This window comes from Saccostrea echinata, unplaced genomic scaffold (genome assembly GCF_033153115.1).
Source record: "Saccostrea echinata isolate AGI-Se365-2 ecotype Australia unplaced genomic scaffold, CSIRO_AGI_Sech_v1 ptg000056l, whole genome shotgun sequence".
NCBI classification, from domain to species: domain Eukaryota; kingdom Metazoa; phylum Mollusca; class Bivalvia; order Ostreida; family Ostreidae; genus Saccostrea; species Saccostrea echinata.
The window spans coordinates 17810734-17833448 of NW_026889805.1; the positions used below are offsets into that span (position 1 = coordinate 17810734).

General features: G+C 32.7%; 3 protein-coding genes and 2 long non-coding RNA genes across 8 annotated transcripts; 1 reads left to right on the top strand and 4 right to left on the bottom strand.

Annotated features, from left to right (window-relative positions):
• The first annotated feature begins 1838 nt into the window (after positions 1-1838).
• On the top strand, positions 1839-6716 carry LOC133173298 (uncharacterized). 3 transcript variants are annotated; one of them, XM_061308286.1, is made up of 9 exons: positions 1839-1931; positions 2072-2371; positions 2575-2847; positions 2967-3317; positions 4458-4568; positions 5654-5687; positions 5984-6084; positions 6279-6348; positions 6457-6716. In XM_061308286.1, the coding sequence occupies exons 1-9, from the start codon at positions 1862-1864 to the stop codon at positions 6542-6544; spliced, it is 1398 nt and encodes a 465-aa protein (XP_061164270.1). In that variant the 5' UTR covers positions 1839-1861; the 3' UTR covers positions 6545-6716. The 3 variants fall into 3 exon arrangements, with proteins under 3 accessions (XP_061164270.1, XP_061164271.1, XP_061164272.1); XM_061308287.1 differs by having other exon boundaries at positions 2087-2371; XM_061308288.1 differs by lacking the exon at positions 4458-4568.
• Positions 6717-7610: 894 nt separating this feature from the next.
• On the bottom strand, positions 7611-9679 carry LOC133172921 (receptor-type tyrosine-protein phosphatase alpha-like). The gene is made up of 3 exons (XM_061307769.1): positions 9532-9679; positions 9086-9221; positions 7611-7832 (listed from the first exon to the last, which is right to left on the bottom strand). Exons 1-3 carry the CDS (start codon positions 9576-9578, stop codon positions 7761-7763), a joined length of 255 nt encoding a protein of 84 aa, XP_061163753.1. The 5' UTR covers positions 9579-9679; the 3' UTR covers positions 7611-7760.
• A 74-nt stretch (positions 9680-9753) lies between these two features.
• Positions 9754-11693, bottom strand: LOC133173753 (receptor-type tyrosine-protein phosphatase U-like). The gene is made up of 6 exons (XM_061308776.1): positions 11575-11693; positions 11192-11338; positions 10971-11064; positions 10796-10866; positions 10249-10389; positions 9754-10008 (listed from the first exon to the last, which is right to left on the bottom strand). The coding sequence occupies exons 1-6, from the start codon at positions 11608-11610 to the stop codon at positions 9790-9792; spliced, it is 708 nt and encodes a 235-aa protein (XP_061164760.1). The 5' UTR covers positions 11611-11693; the 3' UTR covers positions 9754-9789.
• A 313-nt stretch (positions 11694-12006) lies between these two features.
• On the bottom strand, positions 12007-18202 carry LOC133173297 (uncharacterized). Its single transcript, XR_009719017.1, has 3 exons — positions 18115-18202; positions 15993-16121; positions 12007-12139 (listed from the first exon to the last, which is right to left on the bottom strand). It is a non-coding gene; the product is annotated as an uncharacterized LOC133173297 (long non-coding RNA).
• A 1539-nt stretch (positions 18203-19741) lies between these two features.
• Positions 19742-20931, bottom strand: LOC133173307 (uncharacterized). 2 transcript variants are annotated; one of them, XR_009719021.1, is made up of 3 exons: positions 20850-20931; positions 19938-20025; positions 19742-19815 (listed from the first exon to the last, which is right to left on the bottom strand). It is a non-coding gene; the product is annotated as an uncharacterized LOC133173307 (long non-coding RNA). The 2 variants fall into 2 exon arrangements; XR_009719022.1 differs by lacking the exon at positions 20850-20931 and adding an exon at positions 20228-20268.
• Positions 20932-22715: the final 1784 nt, after the last annotated feature.

The window sequence follows — 22715 nt, forward strand, 5'->3', positions numbered from 1 at the left end:
TCCATAATTCCCTTGGAAGAAGGCGTGGCCCTCCATTTGAACAAACTTGAATCCATCCCTTTTAACCAAGGATACGTTGTGGCATGTTTGAAAATGACCCAGCGGTAAAGGTTGAAATTGGCCCCATGGTTCTTGAGAAGTCGAAAATGTGAGAAGTTTACAGAGACAGACGCCGGACAGAATGTGATCAGAAATACTCACTTGAGCCTTTGGCTCAGGTGAGCTAAAAAGGGATCAAAATTTTATTGATTATTTCCATTGACCAGATACATGAACATAACAATGCATATATCAATTAAGTATGGATATAACGAACAATAGTCAATTCAAATAATACTTATTAGGAACAGAGCAAACACGAACCTCTAAAACATCAAAGGTGGGATCAGGTGCCATGGAGGAGTGAGCACCTCTGCTGACCGGTCAAACCCGCCTGTGCTCCTTGTCATGATCGGGAAAAAAGGAAAAATATGTAGACAATTCAGTGTGTAAATAATGGCCTTGCGATTAGTATGAAAACGGCAGTAACCATTTGGCTTAATGATAGATTGTATTTATAGACTGAACTTGCAAAATGATGACTTAAAACGAGACTGTTGATAGACTGTTCTTGTTTCATCTCTTTGTTTGTCAGTAGCTTGCCTCGTTTTAGAAATTGTTTGTACGTAGGGCATGCTCTTGCGTATCGAATCAACTGGGAGACATAAACCCCATATACCGGTGATATTGGTATATTGCTACATAAGTAAGAGAAGTTGACGATTGAAAAGTTGAAATCATTACGTTTATCATAAAGCTTGGTTGTTAGGTTACCATTAACGTCCTTTTCAAGTAAAATATCCAAATATGAAAAATATGTTTCAGACTCTGTGGTATCCTTTATTTCAAGCTCACTGGGATATATCGAGTCGTCATATGAATTTCATCGTGATCACAATAGTGAATCAAAGTTTTCATAGTAATGACTATCGTGTAATAGTGATCACTATAGTTAATCAAAGATTTCATAGTGATCACTATAGTTAATCAAAGATTTCATAGTTATTTTATAGTAAATCAAAGATTTCATAGTTATTTTATAGTAAGTCAAAGATTTCTTAGTTATCACTATCATAATTAATGAACATATGATAATTAATTTAAAGCATTAAATATTTGTTTTATAATAACTCTAAAATTGTTTTTTAGATTTTTATAAACCATGATAGTATGTAAAATTATTGAAAGATTTAGTAAAAATCAACCATAACCGGCAATTTCCGGCGGATATTTTGTGAAATGACTGTCATGACCGGTTCTGCGATGGCCCAATATCCATATTTCTTTATAAAATGAATCTTTATATTCATGCAAAAATGGCGCTTTTAACAAAAATTGCACAATATGTTACCTAGCTGTGACGCAGTGCTATAATAAAAATTCTCTAAACTCAACATAAAACAGACTAATGTAATGGTCTAGTTTTCCCCCCATATCTTTGAAATACTGTTAAAAGAACTTGAAAGATTGACATATTACATATTTAGGGTATATTGTAGATTCTAAAAGGTATTTTCAGTAGCTCAAAAGATACACTGTTCACTTTTACGTACTAACATCGTTTGAAAGAAAAGTCGAAACAATTTTGACCTCCACAGAACATTTGGGTAAATGTATTTCACTTATACATCAAGTTAAAATAATCACGATGTTAAATGTGCACATTTATAAGTGTAGTCTTCCCCTGAACGACACATTTCCTTCCACTCTCAGTTTCTTTACACTGTATATGCTTTTGTATGTGGGATTGATCATTTGTTTACTCAGATTTCTGTTTTATCTAGACAACACTTAAAAATCAACGTATAACATACAAAACAAAATGTATGTTTGTACATCGAAAACGAAGAGTTTAAGCTTAACCATTTTCTTACAATGCCTTCTATTTGACAGTAAGTACCTAATTAAGTAATTAGTTATAAAAATTTATCTTTCAGATATATTTATGGATTTTTTGGTTGCTTTTACAGTAAAAATTTAAAATAATATTCAAACATGTGAGTGACATATGCGTGCAATATACATTCTATAGTTTCAATGTCTCAAGATTTCTCGGGTAGTGATGATGTTGATATCTCGATTAAACGTTGCACACTTTACGTAAACTGGACCACAGAGAATACAGATGGATGTAGTTTGTTTATTTATCGAGTACAACTGTACCGGAATGAAACAGAGATAGCAACTCTAGATACCAAAGCCTTGAGGTATTCAAAAGATGGTATAGATTCGGAGTCTGTATTTCGGGTCGAAATTACACCAGTGCTTCGCTGTGGGAACAATTCTGATCTTTATAGAAGAAAAAGGGTTAAGTCTATTAGAACAATTCCAGGTAATATATTTCCTTTTATTAGATAGAATATCGTAATGTAAAATATATTTTTTATTATTTCTAGCTTTCATTATCTCTTTTTTTTTAAATCAACGCAGATATAACATTGGGATAAAAAATTTCCATACTAAAACTATACAAAGAATTCTATTCATTATTAATATTTAAAATATCTATAAGTAAATAATTAACTAATTATTCAGGTAAACAGAGGGTCTATATCACCAAAAATATATCCGAAAATGTGACATTAGAATGTCCTTTAAATGGAGCATACCAGCCTTTTAATGTTAAGTGGCAGCACGTGATTGGAATAAATAGAACAGTTGTTAGGACCTTCACAACACAGATGCTCAACCTTCAAAGTTTGTCATACAGAGACATGGGACGGTATATATGTACTGTAGAATATAGTTTTTGTGGAACATCCAGATCACTGAGAAAAACAGAGAGTTCGGTTACCTGCAGCATAAATGGTAAAAATAATATATTTATGCATTCAATTTTTATACAATTTTTCAGACTCGTTTGACATTTGAAGATTGAAATTACTATAATAGAATTTTGAATTCTTTCCTATGAAATTTTTTTACAGGTCCACCATTTATATCTTCATCTCAAGATACTTTCATTGTAAATCCTGGACAAAATTTAACTTTAGAGCTAAAAGTTATATCATTTCCACCACCAAATAGCCAAGTAGTTATTAAAAATATACGCGGATATGACATTTTTCGAGAACTGGTGTCCTTCAAAACAGAATCAACGCCACTGCAAGCCTACGGAAAGACTGTCGAAGTTGAAGGGTATAACACGAGGTTTTATTTGCTGAACATTTCAGTAGACTGGTTTGGAGCAAACAACATTATCGTATTTAATAGATTTGGAAACTATTCAATTAGAATATTTCTTCAGAATTTCTCAGAAAAAGAAAAGAATTTCATCGGTAAGATTTGGTGATTTTTGAAGAAACGATTGTAATGTGTCCTTTTAAAAGTCGACTGTTGACAGACGTCTTTCATGACAGTGAGCGCACGTCAGTGTGACCGATAGACAGGAGATCCTTACTTCTCCAAGGCACCTGACTCCACCTCTGCTGTTTTACATTGTAAGAGGTCCGTTTTACTCTGATCATAAACTGTATTGTTTCTACTGTAACGAATTCTATTGAAGCGTTAAAAAAGAAGGTCAAAGGCTGATTTTTTATTGGGGGGGGGGGGTCAAACATTATATTTTAGAGAAAATTTTATGATATAGTAGTTGAAATATTTTAGGGAAATTTGAATATTTAAAACATTTACCTCACCTCGTTACAAATATAATTTAATTTGATACGATTCTAATTTTTACAAGTATGTCAAAAACTGAAACGGCCTTACCAGTAGTGGCCCACTCACTTATTGCTGATATTTACAAAGAAGTGAGGGAAAGTAACCCTTTTAACCGCCACAATATTTAATTCTGACAGTTATGATAATTTTCTGACGAAGGATAGAGATAATATGAATTTTGAGCAAATAAATTATGGCGTTTGTAATGCGGGTCAAAATATGAGACTTTTAAAATAGATTCTTTTTAATTTCATTTTTTGAATCAAAGCCCTCTTTAAAATTGTGCTTGATATTAAACAAATGTTGGGGACTTGATATTGAAACAATTTTATGGGGACTTGCGATTAAAGTGTCAAAACAACGAGGAGAAAGCTCTGGCATGTAGGATGGAAATTTTGCATCATTGAAAACCCTGGAAACCCTTTTTTAATTTTTTTAACTTACGATACAATAATTTGTCTACAAGAGTTATTAATAGAAGTACATGTTTAAAGAATCATTTTTTGTGCAAAAAGTTTTATTCTACTACCAGGAATAAGCATTAATCATAATGAACGCATTTGTTAATTCTTTGCCTTAATTCCCCAAAGCTTATACCAATATATCATTTCTAATTAGCAAACCGTGACAAAAAATATACAAACGATATCAGTTAAAATATACTTGAACTTTGATGAGCAAAACAAATATCACTTGTATTCTGTACCATGTATTTGAATGGATTGAGTTTAATATATATCTTTTATGCACAACAGTAAACTTTCTGAGAGAAAACACAATTCTTTTGGCTGGAGTTGGAGGGGGGATTCTTGTGTTGTTCTTGGTTGTCATCGTAACGGTTATAATATGGGATATAAGAAGAAAAAGTAAGAGTTACTCATACTATTCTACAAACAAATTTAACAATCCTTGAGAATTACAATTATAATTAGCCAACCTCATTCAACTTAATTTAATTTTTTTGAAAAAAAGTCAGATTGTCCAGTGATCCATATAATAGCTTTTAATAAATGTTTGACTGTTTAGTATACAGTTTTTTCAAATGAATTTGAACAGCCGGAATTTAACATTGTCAGTGTACTGAACGTTGTGAAAGTCATTTATTCCTTACGAAAATAACTGCTGTAAAGGAGAAACTTCAGACGTAATGGAGAAAATTTAAAACCATCAAATTGTTCTTATGTCAATAACATCAAAATGTATGACTTTTCTACGCTTTATACAGCCATTTCTTACTATAAATCAAAAACTAGGCTTTTTAATATCGTAGACAAGTGTTTCTTTGATAAAAATGGAACTCTTGAGATTGGTCATCAACAACATTTTTTTGTTAAAAATCACTGATTCTATACAAAAGTATTCTGAAGATGATATTATGAGGATACTGGAGTTCCTCATTGACAACATTTATGTAGTCTTAGGCGACCACATCTTCCAACAAACTGTTGGAATTTCGATGGGCAAAACTTTGATCCTTTATAAGCCGACCTAGGCCTGTTATTAAATTCCTATGAAGAAGAATTTATTCTACATGAGAAGAAAACACTTGCTGTGGCCTTCAACTCAACATTCAGATTTATTGACGTTGTATTACCAACTAACAATAGTTATTTCCATTTATATATCGACTCGATATATCCCAGTGAACTTGAAATAAAAGATACCATCTTTATCATAAAGCTTGGTTTTTAGATTACCAGTATCACCTTTTTCCAGTAAAATATCCAAAAATGAAACAGATATGTCAGACTCTGTGGTATCTTTTATTCCAAGCTCACTGGGATATATCGTATCGACATACGAATGGAAATAACCATTTTTAATTGACAATACGTCGTCGATATATCTAAATGTCGAGTTGAAGGCCAAAGCAAGTGTTTTCTTCTTTTCACGTACAAGATAATATTAATAATATTATTACCATGACAAGGTAATATTATTCACTTTACAGAGAGACAGAAAAATATGACATTAAACGGAAATCAGTAAGTATTATTTAATGAGAAGGAAGTAGTTATATACATTCATCTGCTATCTGCCAATTCATCTCAAAGATTTCATGTTGACAATGAATCCTCACGTCTATATAAATGACAGATAATAATGGATGCAAGTGCATAATTATGGATCTGTTCAAGATTATTTTAAAAGCTGTTTCGGAGAGGTTAGGCTAGATATAAATTAAATGTACTTGTTCTCCGACCGCGTTTTATTCACAACACTTACATTTCACACAACTGTCCATTTAAAAAATAAAAACATTCGATATATTCCTTTTTAGAAACCAAAATGGAGAAGCAGAGAATCCTACCTCGGTTCCATCCAACTCTGAACGCATTTATGCGAGACCGTTTTCGTTTGGAAATAATAATAAAGGAAACGGTAATAAACACCTCTATTCAGGATGATGTGCATGATATTTCATGCCATTTTAAGAACAGTTTTGATGTATTAAGACAAGTTTATATTAAATTCATACTGTTAGAGTTGTTTACAGTTTTAAGTGGAAGATTAATATAACAATCGTTCATTGTCCCAACATTATAACATTTTTTTAAAACTATTTATCTTTGTAGCTTCTGCAGAAGTCCAAAGATTAACAGATCATGAAAGACAAATTGAACTAGAACGTAAACAATGTGCAAGGTAGGGTGTAAAGACCGAAATTAAATATTAAACTTTTATAATGCATCAACATAAGACATTTTCCGTACGCATTAATTGTATTTTTAATACTTTTCTTCTCATTTTCAGCATGTATAGCTACGGAGGATTCTCAATGAATGAGTTTCAAGATGATGAAATAATGTACGACAACCAGTTCGCCCCAGAATACAAATAATATTCATTACTATAATGACATTTTTAAAACAGAAACTGAAGAATACATATATATATATATATATATATACTTCCAAATCTTGATTTACAATGAAAATATCAATGGAACTATTATGAAGCTTAACAGCATTATATCTCCACCAGTTCAAGAAAATGATGGAAAGTTTGAAGATATTGGCAAATATGTTTGTTAAAAAAACTATAAAAAAATAAATAAATTGATTTTAATTTCATTTAATTAAATTTTAATCTTAACTACATGTATTCTCGATTTTTCATTCATTTTTTTCATTCCTAGATTGTTATTTTTTCAAACCTGATATACTGTATTTTAATAATGTATGAGGATATACTTGACCTTTAAAATCAAAATTTTATCAAACTAGATTTAAAAAAAAAAAGAAAATTATCTTCTTTCAGAAAAATTGGCTTTACATTCTTAAATATATGAAATATATTGAGATAACGAACAATATTCAAGCTCAAAAGTCAATTAAACAATACAAAATAGGAGCAGAGTAAACACGGACCTCCAAACATCAGAGGTGGGATCAGGTGCCATGGAGGAGTGAGCATCCCCTGACGACCGGTCACACCCGCCGTGTGCTCCTTGTCATGATCGGGAAATAACGGAAAAATCCGTCGACAATTCAGTGTGTAAATAATGGCCTAACAATTAGTATGAAAAACGTCAGTCAGCATTTGACTCAATGATAAATTGTATTTGCTGACATTATATCGACCATAGAACTTACGAAATACCAAATATGTCAAATACTTCTTCATTTCTTTCTACTGTTAAGTTCAGGATGGATCAAGAATATATTGAATTTATATGTTTATAGATGAGGACATTTAAATTGTATTTCGAAATTTTTGATTTTTTTAAATCGAATCATTATCACTCTGATTGGACTTACATTACACCCAAGAGAAGTTAAATGCCCTCTGCGAATCATTTTCATTTACCAACTCAGAAAGAGGACAAACAATTTATTATGAATTTTCATCATCTGAAGCTATAGATAATTCATATGGAATATCTTTGATGAAACAAATAAGCCTGAACCATTTGGATCCTAATTCTCGCTTTTACGCAGCTTGAAACACGCAACTACAATACGAAATCTGATAAATATTGTCTATGGGTTATCTATATATTTCCAATATTCATCATCAGTTGTTTGGAAAATGCAATCACTTAATACGAAAACCAGTTAACAGTTAGCATATACCATGTCACCTCTGAGGTATTCAGACACAACTTCATAACAAAATCTGTATTCCGTCTGAAAAGAGAACATGAAACAAAAAGTGATAAGAATATTTTTTAATGAAATAGGTAAACTAAACAAGGGTTCAAAGGGCCACAACGCTCACCTCAGTCAATATGACCATGCTGTTCTTCATCAGCAGATTTTTTTCAATGATATATTCTTATGTATAACTTTGATCCCTGTTTTGACCCCAACCACCCCCCAGGTGTCATGATCTATATGTTTTTTTTTTTAAAATTGAATCTGCATTACCTGCATGAGACTGCTTCCAAATCAATATTACTGAAAATGGCTTTCCTGTTCTTGAGTAGGTTTTTAAAGATATTTTCCTATACATTCCTATGTAAAACTTTGATCACCCATCGTGGACACATCCTACTAAAAGGGTCACGATTTGAACAAACTTGAATCTTTACTAGCTGAGAATGCTTCCATATCAATATGACTAATTATGGCATTGCTGTTCTTCAGAAAAAGGATTTTAAAGGATTTATTCCTTTATATATTCCTATGTCAAATTTGATCCTCCATTGTGACCCCACCGTACTCCCAGGGGACATGATTTGAACAAACTTGATTATATACTACCTGAGGAGTTTTCCATATCAATATAACTAATCATGGATTTGTTGATCTTGGGAAGATTTTTCCCTGCATATTCCTATGTAAAATTTTTATATCATATTGTGGCCCCATCCTACCCCAGGGGACTTCATTTGAGCAAACTTGAATCCACACCAGCTGAGGACGCGTCCATATCAGTATAACTAATCATTGCTTTGCTGTTCTTGAGAAGATTTTGAAGATTTTTTTTTTCATATATATTCCTATGTAAAAATTTTGATGTTTCGTTGTGGCCTTACACTACACTATACCTCCGGGGGTCCTGATTTGAAGAAACTGGAATTTACACTATGTAAAGGAGGTTTCACATAAGTTTCAACTTTTTTGGGTTAGTGGTTCTTTAAAAGATACCACCAAATCTTCACTTTTTCTTAATTCTCTACCCTTGAAAGAGGGAGTGGACCTTCAATTGAATGTTAAAACTTGAATCCCCTTCCCCCAAGGATGCATTTTGGCAAGTTTTGGTTGAAAATGACCGAGTGGATCTAGAGAAGAAGTCGAAAATATCAAAAGTTTACAGACGGACGGATGGAAGACGGACAAAGTATGTTCAGAAAAGCTCATTTGAGCTTTCAGCTCAAGTGAGCTAAAAAAAAAAAGCATGATCAAATAGATAAATACTCGGAATTAAAATGTCTTACAAAATCAGAGAAAAATTCTGGTCTGCGAATCTGAAGCTGGCGAGCTATGGTGAAGATGTCAACTTCATGGTCAGTCATTAGTTCTTCTAATGCACTGAACACAGCACAAAACATTCCACTTTTCGAAGCTCCATCACTGAAAAGCAAAATGTGAAGACCGTTCATGTCATCATTTTGCGTTCAAATTAACATGTATTTAAATAACCTGATGTTATAATCATAATCAAATGCATGGCGTATGCGTCGACGATGAGATGAATTTACATGTATCTAGTACTGAAGCAAAACATTTCATTCAATTTTGCAAATACTGACTAGTTTCCAAATGACAGAATATGTCTTATGTACAAGTACAACCTCTTTTCAGAAACAATAGCTTTGCAATCAATAGGGATCAATAACTAGTATTCTGTGTACATTTTAAAGAAAATGTTTCGTTAATAAACCTTGATAATACAACAATGGAAGATCTGGGCCGGATATATTGAGACATTTTGATTTCCTTCACTAAATCCACCACCACTCCAGGATTCACCTTCCAATCTGCTGCTTGCCAAGGAATACATTCAAAAACATCTAAATGCACGTCTTTAGAACCCTAATATAGTAAGTACATTGTAAATTTCAAATTGATAGACATTTAATTGAAAATTTTAAGTTATTGGTTTGTATTTATTGAAATTTTCTCTATTTCGGAAAAGCATTTACTTTAAGGAAACAACAAATAAGAAATACTGAGTACATGTATTCCTTATTTGCAAATTTATTAAGTAACTTCGCCCAAACATCTGGTAATCATTTACCTTTTTTCTCAAGACCAATTTGGTTTTGGAGACATTTGGTGTCTTTAACGTAGATTTATGTGTTAAGATAAAGGATCCGACAGTGATGGACGATTGTTCTTGAGGCAAAAATGAATTTGTCTGTAAAAAGAAAAGAAATCGACCACTAGCTTTACAAATGAAACATGTATTATTTCTTGAACTGGGGCAGAGAGTACTTTTTAGCTTCCTTCCCCGAAGTGAAATAAGATATATGCAATAAACCTCAAATGCACAATAATTAACTTTAGAGAAAAAGTACTGCAATTATTGCATGTTATTATTACTTGAACTTAATAAATATATCTACAGCATATAATAAAGTAAGATAAACCATTTTACATAAACTGATTCTATGTCCGTTAGAGAGGAGAGGGCTACTATAACAGACGTGTCGAAGTCTTTGAGTAGTCTGAAGAGTGATTCCGTTGATCCAGCAGCTGGAAACTGGGCACTAATTAAGGCGTCAGGTCGGGTGTAAGACTGAAACATACCATCAGTAGTAGGAGTAAGTATTACACGTAATACCATAAATCTTTCCAATTCAGTGTATTCAAAATGTACATGAATCAGGAATTACATATGTCATCTTTTTTTCTGACTGTTTAAGGTGTCACAATTATGGCGGTATTCATAAATTAGCGCTCAAACATTTGTGACAAACGCGCAAAAAGATGTATTCTGCGAAGACAAGTACACATAAGGCTTATTTAAAAAGGAAATAAAACATACGAAAACCAAAACGCAACAGATAAAGAGAAACCACATAACAGGCAATTCAAAAATTTTCTTCAAATAAATCAAATTGCTTTGTATTCTGGCCTTGTAATCTGCTCGATGAGCTTACCATATTTATAATTGTAAACAGATTTTCGTAGCTGAGCTTTACCTGTAGTAAAACAGCGTTGTAGTAATTACTTTGTCCTTTGACGTAGGTAAGGTGGCAATGATATTTGTCCACTGTGCAAAAAAAAATGTCAATGTAATTTCAGTTCATCACTAAAATTTGACGTTTTATAAAGATTTTTTTTTCTCATAAAGATTAACTAAGAATAAAAATGGACCTGGCAAAATATCCGGTGAGAAGTTCCTTTCCAAATTTTCTTTAGCAGTTGATAAATCTGATTCGGAGTAAATTGGCTTTAAGGCTTTCAATGTCTTCAAAACACCAAAATCGAGAGATTTATGGATTTGTTATTAGACATTTACGTTAATAAATACATATTAAGTTAATCATCTAATGATTGTTCGGTAATTGAAATGGTTTGTTATAGCATTACAGTACCTTGTATTCCATCGCCAGCTCTGTGGATGAATCAGAAGCATCGTTTTTCAAGCCGCCATATTTTTCGACAAATTCATCTCTATTAACCAAATTGTGTTTCGCACGGAAAGCCTCGTTCAGTGTTTCATACACCATTTTGTATTGCTCCTGATTAATATATGAAAACGAGTACAAAAGCAAGGGTTTATAGAAAATATGACACCTTTGAAATCAAATAAACCTTCAAATCTTAAAAGAGTTTTTTTTTTTATTTTTTTATTTTTTTATTTTTTTTTTTTTAATTTTTTTATTTCTTTTGTAAAGTGTAATAGCAAACATTAAAAAAATATCATGATTTTTTTTTATAAAACGTTTCAGATAAGACAAAAATATGCAAAACACACGTGGCCTTGAATCATGTTCATTCGATGTTTTCTCATTGTTCTGACATAACCCGGGATATCAACTTTTCCGAATTTTGTACCTTGACTGTAGAGGGAATCTATAGCAATAAAAGTACCCGTCCTACCGATCCCCGCGCTGTAATAAAACCAATCAATGATTGATTATTTAGAACAAATAAGACCAATCAGGTGATTGATTATTTAGAATAAGTGAGACAAGTAATAGTGATTGATTATTTAGAACGTTGCAAAAAATATATACATTTTATATAACATTAACATTGTATGTATAGGTTGTTCTTAGAAAATGCTTGCATATAATAGCCATTTTATTGTCTTCGAAATTAGAGAACATATCAAATTCATTGTAATAGCTTTAGGCATATCCTTGCCTGTAGTTCTTGATGATCCCATACCTGCAATGTACAATAATTGGAGATTTAACCTGTGACTGGGCCACCCGTGTAACATGTCTCTGGAAGAGTGCCAAGTTTAGAGCTTCCGGTACGTCATGATCTGGCCACTCCGTGTAATGGAACATGCAGACCACTCGTATATCAATGCTCTAGGGACATGTATTTTTATCATTTTCAGTTTCCAATTCCTTTTCAGTTATGTTTGTCATAGAGTTTAATAAGAGTAACTGTTTCTTATTTTGCAAACATTTGGAAAAAAAAGAATAAAATTGAATATGATTTAAAAAAAAAAACTATGAAATGAACAAATATAACTGGTTTGTATTTAATTGATAATTTGAAAATTACAAAACAAAAGACATCTTAGTGAGAATACTAGATATGTCATCACATTCACTGGTAAAACGCAACTTACGGAACTCCTCAACTGCCTTATGTGGAGAACATTCATTATATGATGATACTTTAGCATTATATGCTGATATTTGAACATTATATGCTGATACTTTGACATTATATGCTGATACTTCGACATTATATGCTGATACTTCAACATTAAATGCTGATACTTTGTCATTATATGATGATACTTTAGCATTATATGCTGATACTTTAACATTATATGCTGATGCTTTGACATTATATGCTGATACTTCGACATTATATGCTGATACTTTGTCATTATATGATGATACTTTAACATTATTTGCTGATACTTTAACATTATATGCTGATACTTTGACATTATATGCTGATATTTCGACATCATATGCTGATACTTTGTAATTATATGCTGATACTTAAACATCATATACTGACACTTTGTCATTATATGCTCATACTTTAACATTATATGCTGATACTTCAACATTATATGCTGATACTTTAACATACATGTATATGATGATACTTCACTATATGGTGCTTAAAAAATAAGTTCATACCAGAATCTTAATGTTATGAATAAAATTATCAAGTTTGTCTATTTAGAAAGTTGGATCTTATTACGCTAAAAATGTGATTTTAAGCAGTCTAAAGTATATGTGAAAGCCCCCCCCCATCCCAAATGAAATGAAGAAAAAAGTAAGAGGAGGAAAGAATGAAAAATTTTAGAAAACTTTATCTTCTTGAAATATGTAGAGATAACAAACAGTATTCGAGCTCAAAAGTCCATTAAACATTAAAGAATAGGAGTAGAGCAAACACGGACCTCTAAGACGTCAGAGGTGGGATCAGGTGCCATGGAGGAGTGAGCATCCCCTGCCGACCGGTAACACCCACCGTGTGCTCCTTGTCATGATCGGGAAATAACGGAAAAATCCGTCGACAAATCGGTGTGTAAATAATGGCCTTACAATTAGTATGAAAAAGGTCAGTCAATATTTGACTTAATGAAAGATTGTATTTGCTGACAAGGTCATTGTATCGACCATGATGACTTTAAACGAGACTACTGATATTCTTGTGTCATCATTTTGTTTGTCAATAATTTACCTCGTTTTAGAAATTGTTCATACGTAGAGCCTGCTCTTGCTTATCGAATCAACTGAGAGATATAAACCCCGTATGCAGGTGATAAGGGTATATTGCTGCACAGGTAAGGGAAGATGACGATTGAGAAGTAAAAGTCATCATGTTTGTCATGAAGTTTTGTTGTAAGATTACCATTAACGTCTTTTTCTAATAAAATATACAAATATGAAACAGATGTGTCAGACTCTGGTATCTTTTATCTTAAGCTCACCGGTATATATCGTGTCGACATAAGAATGGAAATAACCATTGTCAATTGATTATACGTCGTCGGTATATCTAAATGTCGAGTTGAAGGCAACAGCAAGTGTTTTCTTCTTTTTAAGTAAAAGATTTTGAAAAAATTCCGCTTCATATGAATACAAAAATAGGCCTGCTAATAACGGGGCGCAATTGGTACCCAAGGGAATTCCAATAGTTTGTTGGACGTTCTGGTCTCCAAAAACCACATAGTTCTTGTCATTCAGAAACTCAAACATCTTTTTAATGTCAACTTCATGTTCTTGATATTCAACAGAGAAAACCTGAATCTTGAGAAAACCTTTGCTCTTTTACTACAAGTATTTTGAGCTTCTGTTGTCATTATCAATAGCCCCCCCCCCCCATTTTGAAATCCTGTATACGCATCTGGAATGTGTTTACTGGCTTATATACTTACATGCTTTATTGCAATAAATACAAGTATATATTTTATTATGATCTCTTATAGATGAATTTATTTTGCGGCATTGTTTCATTGAAATAAAAGAAATTTTAGTGACATATTATATTAGTTGTTTGGATGATTAAAATATTTTTTTAAGTTTATAATTTTTTATTTTTAAAAAATTGGAGGGGAAGGGGGATGGGGGTGGCAAGATTACAACACCGTAAATATTGATTTCACAAAGTTCAAACTTAATTAAATACCTCAGTCTCCGTGATTTTACAGTTTTCCAGAATGATCGCATGCATTGCATTGGATGTATAGACCAGCTTAAATAATCCAATTGACAAATGCAATAAGCATCTAGATTCTGGATGAGGTTATGAGTCATTAGTAGCCTAAATTACAATGTAGATATCGTAACAATGAAATTCCTGAGCAACAACCCCCGTCCCGCTGATTTGAAAATTAATATAAAAGTGCAGAGCTATCATGAACTTAGTGCTGACACGTGGTTCTAAGGCCGAAACGACCATGCAATACTTGTGGGAGGGGGGAAGGCTATCACATTTTGGAAATAAATAATCTGTCCTTTTAAATGCTTAAAATAAATCATTATGTCCTCCACTTGCAAGACTTTGTCGTGGAGGTAGTCCCACTCCTCTCCCCAAAGAAATAAAGTTTTCGAGTTTGGATAGACTTTGTTGTTCAGTGTGTCTGAAAATAAATAGACTGTACTTGATCATCTAGGAAATGAATAATCTATCATTCACGTAGTGACATGAAAATAAATAATCTGACTCGAAAAAAAAATTGCACCCCCAAACGAACAAATGTTTGTCCCCTAAATTGTATCATTCTGCTTTGATGTCCCTGTACCATCATTGATTTTTCAAAAAACAGCCAAGTTTTATTACCAGGAATAGTTCCTGAACTTCCAAAGTATCACTATGCAATTGAAAACTAAACTTTTTTCTTGTCAGAGAATTTTGGTACATGTATGACGATCCCGATGTTTATTCTAGTTTTAAAGCACCATATAGTGAAGTATCTTCATATAAGGTTTAAGTATCAGCATATAATATTGAAATATCAGCATATAATGTTGAAGTATCAGGATACAATGTTGAACTATCAGCATATAATGTTAAAGTATCATATAATGTTAAAGTATCAGCACATAATGTTGAAGTATCAGCATATAATGACAAAGTATCAGCATATAATGTTAATTAAAGTATCAGCATAATGTTAAAGTATCAGCATATAATGTTAAGGTATCAGCATATAATGACAAACTATCAGCATATAATGACAAAGTATCAGCATATCATGAATGTTCTCCACATAAGGCAGCTGAGGCGATCCATAGCAGCAAGTAATATGCCAGATTTTGGCAATTCATTAAATTTAAACACACACTAACATACTGATTCTTTATTGTGCCACTGCCTATTATGGCACATTACTTCTATTTCTATTAATGACTTTCATGTTTAAACCAATTTTTTTTGTAAGGAATACGATTTGCTGTTCTTATGAAAAGGTGATATCGCTATATCGAGGTCATATACTGTAAGTCTTTGGCTACATTTTTACTGTCCATGCAATACTTTCTTTTAATTCTTCGGTTGCTCTTGTAAATTAAGGGTTCGCTTATCTATTGTTTTGTGAGGAAGAAATGAAAAGGGGTCCTATGAAGACATGGGAATGTACATGTAAGTGGAAATGTTCTGTAATGCATTCATGTATTTCATCATAGTTTAAAAGTTTTTTAAAAATGTATCAAATATTTGTACCTCGATTAAAGAGTCAATACCTACTGTCTTGCTAGTTACGTTAAATTTTCTCACGACGTAATTTGCGTAGACTGTTTCTTCAATATTCCGTATTTTAATGCTCCCTCTTTTGTGAGAATGACCTTGATCTGGCCAGTATTTGTCACATTTAATCTGCAATACAAACATATTATCATATATATATATATATATATATATATATATATATATATAGATATAGATATAGATAGTCAGCCAGTAGCATATTATTTCATGCTTTGTGATGAACATGGATAGTGACAATAGTAGGTCAGTACCCATAGAGGAATGGGCTTAACTCCCGTAAGGTTCTAAGCAAAGAATCGGCAAAATGAAGAAGACATCATGATCTGTACTAGTTTTCATTTCATATAAAAGCACGTTATTATAATTATGAGAAAGGTCCTGAAATCGATTGAAAAGAAAAACTAAACAATTTTGAAACTGCACATAAAGATGTATTTTTAAACTCATTTATAATACATGTATATGGTAAGACCATCAGCGCGTGAGTTTCGTCCGGGGGGGGGGGGGGGGGTATCAGTATCTTGTTTTGCTCTAGCTATAAAGTGTACAGTCCATTTACTTTGAGTTCTAGAGCCGCATTTTTGTCTCAAACACTTCAAGAAAAGGCAGTTAAAACTGTTCATAATTTACTTCAACGTGGAGAACGACGGAAAACAGACCAGTCTATAAAAAAGGCCGTCTCGATCATCAATCTGTCACTGACCAGAGAAGCGCGCCCTCTAGTAAGAGAGTACATGTAGTATGAATTTCTTTAGAATCATCTAATTATTTTCCCCAAAATTATAATCTATAAAATTTATATCTACGCTAAATGATTGAATAGTGGCATGTCTTAGATATTCGTTAATCTGCAGTATTTGGTTATGAGATTTGAGAAAGTCAATTGTACATCTTGTGTAATGAAGTATCGCAACTATGTCGCTCCTTGATGACGGAAACGTTTAGCACCTCTCTTGCTTATACGTTCCATAGATATTGATTGATTAGTCAGGCAAGCTTTTTGAAAAGCTATTACTTATTGTGCCCTAAAATTGGTGCTCAAAATTACTCAACCGTACAATGTATTTCACATAACTTATGAAGTTTTCCTTGTAGTGTCGATATCGATGATATTGCTTCGATATCAAATCATGTTTGCTCAACCCTTGGTTAGTTTCGTCCTTGCCATTATGTATGTTTGTCTGTGTTTAAATACACACTTACATTTACAAGGATTTTAGTTGCAATCGATGTCGTCAATGTCGACGACATCATATCGATATCAAATCATTTTCGTCATCATTCTTGTAACCGTATTTCTTTATGCAATACGTGTGTGTATGTACTCTTTGCTTATCAAAACTGCCCAAAACCTTACCCTTACCCTAACATGATATTTTCGATATAAATGATATCGACATAGCACTAAGCCGTTTTTTGTTCGTTTATTGTTTAACGTCCCTCTCAAAAATTTTTCACTCATATAGAGACGCCACCACTTGCCGGTGGAGAGCTGCAAATTCTGACCTTTACTCGGCACTCAGGGAAATTGAGCAGTGAGGGATCTTTTTCGTGCCAGCACCTACTGCGACACGGGACCTCGGTTTATACGGTCTCATCCGAAGGACCGGTCTCCACGTCCCAAAGTGGAATTCAAACCCGCGACGCACTAAGTCGTATATGGTTTCCAGGATTTCCAATTTAGGATTTGGATCGATATCTGTACGATATCGACATAATATTTAATTTGTTGATGTCGACATCAAATTCGTTCTTGGACATACATGGCTACCTTCGACCAACATAAGAATACCCTGTCGGAAAGGAGGAATAATATCGCTGTGAGAAAGATAAATACACTGATGAACTCCATACAGAGGAGAATCAAGGCTGTGACACATGTGCGAAGGATATAATGAGAATTTTTAATTTAACTTTTTGGGGTACTGTCATTTTAATTTCATTAACTCATGAATTATCAGTCAAAATCAAATGAGATTTTGGTTTTACCCTGCATTTCTTTTTCCTTTCAGTATATTGATGGTGGAGATCATTGGATTTTGTGAAAATGTCATATTTATGATGAATGTCATATTTATGAAGAAGTGTTTTGAAAAAGCACCTTCGTGCCCTCCTTTATGTTTGTGAGATTCACAATCTTTGTTGTGTTTTCTTGCCAAACCATCCTCCAAAAATCTGTAATAGTTGTAACTTTAGGCCCTAAAAAGAAAAGCTATATAATTTTTGCAAAATTGGATGAAATCAAAAGCAAAATTGATTATTGAGTGTTCATTGATTGATATTGAAATTAAAAACTTCGAACCTTGTGTAGCTATGTAGGCCATTTCTCCGTCAATGTCCTGCAATACACTATGGTTTAGTGTACTGAATTTAAATGCAAAATTTAACTCCAAAAATACAAGATCTCAATGAACCTTGAAATTTGCATTCTAGATCGATAACAGAAAATAGTGTAGCTGTTAAATACAACCCAATTCTTTAAGCATAGGTAAATATACACTAGATAAAATTGCTAACGCAGGGCCAAAGAAAATTTAATATTTTTCTTTTCAAAACTGGTTTATGATGTATTTGTTTGTATATTGTTTAACGACCCTCTCGAGAATTTTTCACTCACATGGAGACGCCACCACTTGCCGGTGGAGAGCTGCAATTTTTTGACCTATACTCGGCACTTACGGCTATTGAGCAGTGACGGGTCTTTTTCGTGCAAGCACCTACTGCGACACGGGACCTTGGTTTATAGGGTCTCATCCGAAGGACCGGTCTCCACGTCCCACAGTGGGATTCGAACCTGCGACGTAAGGATCAACTCCTTACTCCGCGACTCTTGAGCAGACGCTCTAACCACTGCGCCACGCGGGCGACTATGATGAATTTGATATATGATTATGTGACGTAAGTAAAAAGTGAGTCATTTAAATGTCTTAACTGATAAATAACTACAATGTTAACTGAAGCATAGTCATTTCATATAAAAATGAAAATCATACCCATACTTTTTTGGAGGAATGTTTTAATTTTTTTATGTGATTGTGTTCTTTGTTTGTTTAATAAAAACCTCAGCAAGAAATTCAGCTCTATACAGCGTTTGACCCTAAAAGGGCGTGCTAAAGCAACCAATATGGTGTCTGTAGGGCACCATGGAGAAATTTGTTAAAAATAAAACAATTAAAAGATTATGTATTCATGTAGTGAAAATATGTTAGAAATAGATTAACAAACACAAAAATGTTTTCTATAGATAGCCATGGCATTAAGTAAGCACCACACGACAATTTGATGATTTTTCCACTAATTTAGGGCAACCAGAAGTTGGGGGACTGGGTATACATGGACACAAAGGCACTGGATAGATACTAGGCGATATGTTAGCCAATCGCTGTATATCAATTGATTTTAATACTGCTTCTGGTGCAACCCCTCGGACCACCATCGGTAGTCACAAACTTCATATCGGTGCACAGTGCAGTCGGAAAATCGGTTTTGGCATATCAGATATACTCGTACCACTTTCATATCAGATATACTAGTAACAATAAGCAAATGTTCAATTCACAAAAAAGAATAACAAGTGGTGCGTTAGCAATTTTGTCTAGGGCAAATGTCTGCTATCCTATCCTATTTGGGCATTTATATCTTTTAATTATACGCAAATATAAATGACTTACTAAAATCTTTTATCGCAAGGACATTTATCTCTTAATTAAGGTTATAACCCAAATTACCTCCAAATAGTTTGCATTTATGTAGTCGGACTCTTTTTGTGAGCTGCACTGTAACACCACACGAGAGTGATCGTCTGTAAAATGATTACAAAATAATTCAAATAAGTAACTGAACATTTTGTTAAAGTGTACATTCCTCCAAGAAAATTAACAATAAATGCAAAGTACATCTCACATAGCTATGGAATTTACTTACAGGGAAATGTAGTTTTATATCGGTTTCTTGGAATATTCTCTGCTTTCTTTGCTTCATCACATGGAAACTGTTCTCCTTTTGGCAAAGCCTATTGAATGTCATTTATCTTCATTAATTATCTTAATTGTATATATATTCATGTTAAAGAACAGTTAGAACTTCACTGTGCATTCTGTTTTTAAAAAAACACTATAGTAACCGTTACTTATTTAAGTTACATATCTAGATTTGTTCTTGATCATCCATGATGCACACTGTGCATGGTTTTCAACTTGAAATGCCAAATTTACCAAGTACTCTGTCTTGAAGACAGCATTGTCATCTTCTGATTTAGTTGTAATTATTTTATGTAATTCTGAGACAGAAATGCTGTCATAATCTTCCGTATCGTCAGTCTCATTTTCGAATTCCAGTGTTGTACTTTGATAGGAAACGTTGTCGCATTCTGTGATTAATAGATAAGCAATTATGATGAAAAAAAAATGGAATTAAAATAATTATGTTGAAATTGTCCAGAATGTCCAGAAATATTTATTGGTGACTTCATCAAAACTTATATATGTCATATCCAAATGATTTGTATAATCGAAGTCATTAATAAAGCATCTATTTGCATTCCTACTTTATAATACTTTTATTATCTAAGGTGTATAACAATTTAAACTGTTTAAACTGCCATCTGAAGTAACCCTTGGCACCCGGTAAGTACCAGGTAGCAATGTTAAGGCAAGTATACAATACTTATATGCACAATTAATATATATCTTATTTACCACAAACAAAATGATGAACTTAAACTGTATATATTTAGATATAATAATTAATTTTGAATTACACACGAAAGGTACATAAACTGAAACATTGTTTACTCTATTCGACCCCAATGAAATCATATACGTATTTTTTATCTACCAGAAAAGTTGTCGTCTTGGTCACTTCTTCTCTTTAAAGCAGAGAAAATCATCAATCCAAAGGAGTCTTTTCCACCCTTTCTCTGCGGTGATATTCGCCTGAAGAATAAAGTGTACTGAAGATTGTTTACCTTCTCGATTTGGGGATAAGAATGTGTCAAAGTATAAGAAAAAGACGAAAAGCAATTCCTTCTACTCTGTCCATATTTCGCATTAGTTATGTTCTTGAAGTTAATTGCATTTATCACAATATTGACCAACATTTCACCAACCCACCCTTCCCTAATATATGTGAATAGATTTTGGCTGCTTTCTCTTTAATGATTTCAGTAACGGAAGCGTATGCTTACTTCGGAAGAGATGTGTATGTGGAACAACTTGGCTGTTGGACTCGTTAGCAAGGGAAGGATATGGTCATTGTGTAATGTTGTGTACATGGTGGGACTATTTTGTGTTTATATTGGTCAATTTCTGTTGAAATGTCAACGATTCGATCCTAAATTTTATTGGACATTTCTAAGGTGTACATAATCAGTACTTCATTGACATTGGTGATCATTGATGAATATGTGTTTACGTTCAGTGTAACTTTAGTATCACAAGCAAGAATAGCTTATATATATATATATATATATATATATATATATATATATATATATATATATATATATTGACTGATTTATAATGATTAGCCAGAAAAAAATCCCGATTTATCACGTGTATCACATGTATCTGAGTGAATGGCTATCACATGTACATGTATCTGAGTGAATAGCATATTTTATCAATTTTCCTCCACAAATAACCAACAAACATACCAAGCAACAAGGATTATAACAATGAAGATTATAAATACAGCTGCACTGATTCCGATTACTATTGCAGTTTGAATGGTGTCATCCAATGCCCTCTCTGTAATAGAATAGATAAAAACATTGATGAGAAAAATGTATATAAATTCGTAAATATCTTTTCTGGCGGGACTGTTGATCTCTTACAAAGATCAAATTGTTGTATACTTTTGTATAATTGTAAATAAATATTGTTACCTTTGACGTGTGTGTGTGTGTTTAGTATTAATTCATTACATAATCTTTATATTTACAATTTTGTATTTCAAATGCATATATTTTGCATGCTTTAACTTTTGAAAATTTACCTCAGTTTTGAGTAAAAATTTGTGAGTCGCAATATTTAATCTGATGTTTTGTTTTCATTACGCAAGCTCATGTAACAAGAAAAATTTCTGTTCATTACGATGAAAGAGGTAAGCATAAATGAAAATTGTTTTAATAACTGATTTGAATCATATCTATTTTCATTAAATTCTGTTGTGTCCTGTGTTGGCCTCACTGAAGGTGTTACCCATGGCGAGCCAAACTGAATTTTAAATTTCTCTGCTTTCTAATTTATCGATATATATTTAAGCATCTTATTAAATTTGTGTCCCTCTTAGAAACATTTCAATAAGCTCCTATCCCCCATCTCCTCCTTCACCTCTTATTCAGCTTAGGGGACTGCTGACTCTTTTCAACGACAAGCTTCTTTTGTACATTGTATAATTGAAATTATAAAATGGTTACCTTTAAACGTCTTTACGTTTATTTTTTTTAATTCTTAGCAATAGTTCATTATGTAATAGTTATGTTTCCCAATTTTGCATTTTACATTTTTTAAATTTCTTTTATATACTTCTATAAACTTAATTTTGAGTAAAATGTTCCGCAAAATATCTTGTGTTTTTTTTTCATTGCCTCAAGCTTATATGACGAGGTAAAGAGCAATAGCAACCTTGTCGACGACACGGCCGACTCAAGAATTGAAAAGAAAATCTTTTCAATTGAAACCAACCTATGTAATATGATTT